The sequence below is a fragment of the Etheostoma spectabile genome, unplaced genomic scaffold (assembly GCF_008692095.1).
Source record: "Etheostoma spectabile isolate EspeVRDwgs_2016 unplaced genomic scaffold, UIUC_Espe_1.0 scaffold342, whole genome shotgun sequence".
Taxonomy (NCBI): Eukaryota; Metazoa; Chordata; class Actinopteri; order Perciformes; family Percidae; genus Etheostoma; species Etheostoma spectabile.
Genome location: NW_022605589.1, coordinates 483,682 through 490,455, shown reverse-complemented (window position 1 = coordinate 490,455; position 6,774 = coordinate 483,682). Strand labels below are relative to the sequence as shown.

Sequence of the window (6,774 nt, the reverse complement as noted above, 5' to 3'; positions counted from 1 at the left end):
GTTCAATCTGTTCACGCTTTGGCACCAAGCTGCGTACATTTAAATGACCCCCAAACAGGTAAACACCGGGTCCCAAACAGTCCTAGCCTCATTAAGTGCCCCGGTACAGCACTGCCTCTGACGCGCTGGGCAGTATCTCTGACCCGTCGATGGCAGCCAGGGGCAGCTGCTACATCGGTCAAGGGCGGTGGTGACAAGCGTCCCCCAAGCTCCCGCCGCCGCAAAGCAAGCTCTTGGCCCGGCATCCAGGCCGTAGTGAACCAGCTCAGCGCCTCTGCTCCAGCAGCTGTTGCAGACGGGCAGCTCCTGCAACCCCGGCTCCGTGACGCCCAGCAGCTCTGCAGGACAAAACGCTTCAGCTCGCCATGACAGCTGGATAGGATAAGCCATCAAAGGCAGCACTCCTGCCACTGGAAATGCAGCGTTTATGGTAGGAATTAACAAACTGATGATGGTCATAGGAGCACAGGGCCATGTGGGAAATGACCATAATTGATGGATGGTTGCGGCCACATTGGCCCTGGCCGTGGCTGCGTTAGCCAATGAGAATGGGCCAGCTGAGCCTGTTGCGAGGCTAAACTAGCCTGAAAGCCCTTATTCAAAGGATGTGGGCAAGGGTTGGTCTCTACGTCCCCTGCCAGCAGCACTACGCATGCCAGATGCAAAAGTCTCACAGTTTTACTAACTGAGTTGATTCCTTGATTCCTGTAACGTAGATGGCACTCTGGCTCGCCCATTGTTTAGAAAGGTAGCGTGCAGGAGACACTGACTTCCGTATGTCGCACAGGCATCGTTTTCAATGGATATCCGCTGCCGTATGGTTAGTAACAATAAACAAATAATAATAAAAGCATTAGTTATCCAGGGATGGAAAGGTTTTTTTGATGGCTTTAACCGGGTTAGACAGCACAAACGGGGCACCTGCCACACCGCGCGTGTGCTCGGCATCCATCTTCATCTTGTGTGTGTGTGGGCACAGCTTACTGTCATGCACACTCATTTATTGTATCCAAGCACAGCTTCTAGATTGTGTGCATTTAGAGAAAATAGAAAAACATGGTTAAGGTCCTGCTTGTTTAAGAAAATAGATGCAGGTAAATGGAAAATGGAATTGGACGAATTAATCCAATGGGGTCTATTGTTAGCTGCACATAGGAGAGTTACCCCAGTTTGACCATAGATTACGGAGGATTCACAAGTTTCGCCGTTTACTTTACTTTAGGCAGGTGCGGAGTTGGCAGATTTTTACAATAGAACTAGCAGCTATTTCTGCATCAACAATGTGCCCTGAGACAGTGAACATCGGGGTGTGTAGAGAGGGACGTTGGATTCTGTGGTTTAGTTAGCGGCTAGTAAACGCATTATTATCGATCTGTGATATCGTCAGTGTCTTGGTTTATTTATACAGTCTATGGTCGCTAGCTTGTGGAGTTTGTCATAAGAGTGCTTCCATTGTATTTAGTTGCTAGCCCTTTCTCTAGGTTGGATGGTTTGGTATCTAGCTTGGTGTTGTCTCAATTTCAAGTAATGCCCAGTGTGTCAGTCTCAGTTTTGTTTAACGCCTATACGTTGGGCTTTATTTTTGTAAGTGAATATGATCGTGTTTTGTGTATGTGACAACGTTACCAGCCCTTTGCCTAGTAGACTTGATAGTAAGCTGATAACAGGTATACATAGCTACCTCTCTGTCCTCTGCCTGCCGTGAGCGTTTCAGCGCCCTGTCTGTGGCAGTTAGCATCGGTGGTGTTACTTGCCGGTGGTCTATCGGTCTGCCCTGGCAAAAGCGTTGAGTAATGTATATACTGATTTATTCGCGGAACCCCCAAGCTGCAAACAGTTGGACGTGTTTATGCTCATATTGTGATTGGATCTCAGCAGGTGTAAATGTAATCTGTACAGCTTGACCGCATTGTTAAGAAAAAAAACCCCTCAAAACTGTATATGGAGATCCGATCACATTGCGGGCACAATCAGGAGAAAGAAAATACCTTTTAATAACAGGTATAAAGACCCATGAATTGGATGCCATTATACAAATTACAGTGGGTACGGAAAGTATTCAGACCCCTTTAAATTTTTCACTCTTTGTTTCATTGCAGCCTTTTTCCAAAAATCAAAAAAGTTCATTTTATTTCTCAGTAATGTACACTCAGCAACCCATCTTGACAGAAAAAAACAGAAATTTAAAATTTTTGCATATTATTAAAAAACAAAAACTGAAATATCACATGGTCAAAGTATTCAGACCCTTTGTTCAGTATTTAGTAGAAGCACCCTTTTGATCTATACAGCCATGAGTCGTTTTGGGAAAGATGCAACAAGTTTTTCACATCTGGATTTGGGTATCCTCTGCCATTCCTCCTTGCAGATCCTCTCCAGTTCTGTCAGGTTGGATGGTAAACGGGTGGACAGTCATTTTCAGGTCTCTCCAGAGATGTGCTCAATTGGGTTTAAGTCGGGCTCTGGCTGGGCCATTCAAGAACAGCCACGGAGTTGTTGTGAAGCCACTCCTTCGTTTTTTAGCGGTGTGCTTAGGGTCATTGTCTTGTTGGAAGGTAAACCTTCGGCCCAGTCTGAGGTCCAGAGCACTTTGGAAAGGTTTTCGTCCAGGATATCCCTGTACTTGGCCGCATTCATCTTTCCCTCGATTGCAACCAGTCGTCCTGTCCCTGCAGCTGAAAAACACCCCCCACAGCATGATGCTGCCACCACCATGCTTCACTTTGAGACTGTATTGGACAGGTGATGAGCAGTGCCTGGTTTTCTCCACAATACCGCTTAGATTAAGGCCAAAAAGTCTATCTTGGTCTCATCAGACCAGAGGATTTATTTATCACATCTTGGAGTCCTAAGGTGTTTTTAGCAAACTCCAGCGGGCTTTCATGTGTCTTGCACTGAGGGAGGCTTCCGTCGGGCCACTCTGCCATAACCCGACTGGTGGTTGCTGCAGTGATGGTTGACTTACTACAACTTCTCCATCTCCCGACTGCATCTCTGGAGCTCAGCCACAGTGACCATTGGGTTCTTCTTTGCTCTCTCACCAAGGCTCTTTCCCCCGATAGCTCAGTTTGGCCGGACGGCCAGCTCTAGGAAGGGTTCTGGTCGTCCCAAACGTCTTCCATTTGAGGATTATGGAGGCCACTGTGCTCTTAGGAACCTTAAGTGCAGCAGAAATTTTTTTTAACCTTGACCAGATCTGGCCTTGCCACAATCTGTCTCTGAGCTCTTCAGGCAGTTCCTTTGACCTCATGATTGTCATTTGCTCTGACATGCACTGTGAGCTGTAAGGTCTTAATAGACAGGTGTGTGGCTTTTCTATCAAGTCAATCAGTATAATCAAACACAGCTGGACTCCAATGAAGGTGTAGAACCATCCAAGGAGATCAGAAGAAATAGACAGCACCTGAGTTACATATGAGGGTCACGGCAAAGGGTCTGAATACTTATGACCATGTGATATTTCAGTTTTTCTTTTAATAAATTTGCAAAAATTTCTACATTTCTGTTTTTTTCTGTCCAAGATGGGGTGCTGAGTGTACATTACTGAGAAATAAAATGAACTTTTTTGATTTTTGGAAAATGGCTGCAATGAAACAAAGAGTGAAAAATTTAAAGGGGTCTGAATACTTTCCGTACCCACTGTACATATCCAGATACAGCTTGCATGTTATAACCAAGTATATACAAGCCTGAATTACCTCAAAACAGATGTTCTCGCCTTCTTTATCACAGTCCAACCATAAAACCACGTAATCACAGCTTCTGGCTTCAACCTGACATGACACCAGAAACTTGGGGTGAGCAACATCAAAGACAGAAGGCATAAGACACTGACATCCATCAAATCATACAAAATGCAGTGAGCACCAATGTCTTGTGAAAACCAATACTGGGTCAAGCTCATTTACCTGGAGGAACTTGACCATGTTGAGTTTGGGGTTGGCCTCCTTTTTTTCTGTGAGCGCTTTGCTAAAGAGTTCTGCAGGGTCCACCTTGTCCCAGTTGTTATACTTCCCTGAAAAAAGGACTAAGTTCTTAAACTGTTTAAGTAAGAATTTACAAGAAATCCAATTAAAGAGTTAGGATACTGAACAGGGTGAAACCCAAATAAAAATGTTAAAGGTTCTTTATACTCATTTACACATTGTATTTCAATTCAATTCAACAGTTGTGTAAAAAGATAAACATAATGTCTTCACTGTATGTCATTCAAGGTTTTGTTGTATTGAATAGCAATAAATTATAGGCTGGTTTCTACTGTTTTTTCTTCCTTTATATAAGTTTACACTTTAGCATTGCAAGGAAATTTCATCAATAAAAGGTAAGTTGAGTTAGGATGTTAGGGTAAGCAGGAACAAATATGGATAATACCCACCGATAAAATCCAGACTCATCACATGTCCACAAACAGAAGTCATCTTAAAACGTACAGTTTGGCCCTGGAAGCTGCCGGTGTATTCGTGCACTGAGCATGCTCCGTTGAGCCCCTTGCGACTTGTACAATTTCCTTAAGGTCAAAGAGAACAGATAAGATAGTAATTAGTCAATTAAGTCATTTAAATATGCAGGATTTTATAGGCCTGTGACTTTTAATCTGCATTTAAAGTGGACATGTGCTTTTTCCTATTTTCTGTCAAATCTACAATGTTATAATCAGGGTTCTATATTAACTTAGCTTTCTAAAGTTAACGGCCAATCAGAATTTCCACTGGCAAAAGTGTTTCCAGGGAAATTAAGACATTATGAGTGCCACTGAGTGCATTTGATCATGTTATTAACATTGTTGGCATGAAAAACACATAGTGTACAATACGTACAACAAAATGTACACAGAAAGTGCAAACATTTCATTTCAAGTTTGGGATCTATCTTCTTCCATCACTGCACTGTCCAGGGATCCCTAACATGACCAAGATGAACTTGCCGTCTTGACCTCATCTTTGTTCTCTCATCCTCTGCTATGTAGTGTATGAACTCTTTTGCCTGGTAGTCATTTGTGTATGTCTCTCCTATCCTCAAATAAATAAATAAAACAGAACATGAATCTCACAGACATATGTTGATATCACACACAGAGCAATGCCACACAAGCATTACTGTCTTTTAAATATGGAGTCATCCTTTGCAAAAACAAACATATTGAACATTATAACTCATATAAAGGACAAATTATTTACATTTCTTACATACAGTGTATGAATCTTGCATGTAACACATATAGCACACCCAATGACCCATCTTTACCAAATTGGGTACAAAGCCTCCGCAGCAAGACAAACAATCATCACAGGTTTTGTGGCGGTTATAGCATTTATTTTTGTAGAGCACAACAAATTTCAAGTCTGACTTATGGTGTGGGGGGGCGTGGCCTTTCAAAGTTTGCATTTTGAAGCCTTAAATAAAGAATTTTGAAGCCTTAATTACATTATAAGGTTTTTACCGCTTCACAGTTTGAACCCTAATAACAATAATAATAATAACTAAAACAGCCAAACATAGAAGGGTTCTACCGCTTTGCGGTTTTAACACTAGTAAAAATGTCTTTCTTTGCTGAACTTGCACTCAAAACATACACATACAATGAGTTATTATAATTTTCTAAAACTAGGACCTACACTAGGTATTGAGTCATGCGTGGGGTTTGAGGTCAGAATGATGGCAAGTGAGGCAAGAATGTGAGACCTCTGATAGCAGTGACTCATTTCCGGTAAAGGAGGGGGTATTGTGGGTCCTCCCTTAGTTACCTGGGCTCAATGCTACACGCTGACGTCTGCTGTGAATAAAATTATTCTGTCAAGGACACACACACACACACACACACACACACACACACACACACACACACACACACACACACACACACACACACACCACACACACACACACACACACACACACACACACACAACAAACCATCACCCAAAAAAAACTGGGCATATAAAGGCATGTCGAGATGCAGGTCGCAGATCAACTCCAAGCAAACGACACACCAAAAGAAAAAAACATATCGCACACATCCACATCATCAGGACAAAAAACAAGAAACATCACACCAACCTGCAGTCATAAATTTCAGAAATGGAACAGATCCAGGTAAGAAACGTGTCTTAATGTTGATGATGTTTTTGACAGCTACCATATGCTTACACTTGGCTGGTAGACTAGCTATGATTTTGAAGGATATGATCACATTTTCTAAGAGTACCTTAATGCAATACTCAAAAACTCATTTCTACACTGAAATAGATATGGGTAGCTGCAATTATCCTTTATAATCATACCTGTGAGATCTGTAAAGTACAGAGCCCAAAATGTCTTGAATGATAATTTTTCTGTTTATGAAATTCCAATTGTACCTACAATGATCAACGATTTGTTTTTCCTACGCGATAAGGCAATTATAACTAACTTATCAAAACAACAATGTTATAAAAAATTTCTCAAGAATCTGCACCCTATTGAGCATTTAGAGATGTTTCTGGTGATGTCTGACCGCTGAGTCCCGTTAATCAGCAAGTAACAAGTGAATTCCCCTCCTCTTTTCCATGGATCTGACATACCGCCTCTCCCTTCTCCATATGATATAAAAACTTTCCTTTGCACTCCATAGGAGTAGTTAACACTATGTACAATATGATTTTGATATAAAATATTATACTGTTAAACGGAACCTGATACTGTGATATTGTTGTAGCAAGCACAGACACGTTTTTTCAAAATGTGCTGTATTTAAATGTGCTGTATTTATATAGCGCTTTTCTAGTCTTAACGACT

General features: G+C 41.9%; 1 protein-coding gene across 1 annotated transcript in view; it reads right to left on the bottom strand.

Annotated features, from left to right (window-relative positions):
• Positions 1–6,774, bottom strand: part of top3b (DNA topoisomerase III beta) — a 153,464-nt gene that overhangs the window by 69,479 nt on the left and 77,211 nt on the right. The window contains exons 2-4 of the mRNA XM_032511256.1: positions 4,376–4,507; positions 3,909–4,015; positions 3,699–3,773 (exon numbers count right to left, since the gene is read on the bottom strand). Coding sequence (XP_032367147.1) covers positions 3,699–3,773; positions 3,909–4,015; positions 4,376–4,507 — 314 coding nt within the window. The remainder of the gene's footprint in view (positions 1–3,698; positions 3,774–3,908; positions 4,016–4,375; positions 4,508–6,774) is intronic.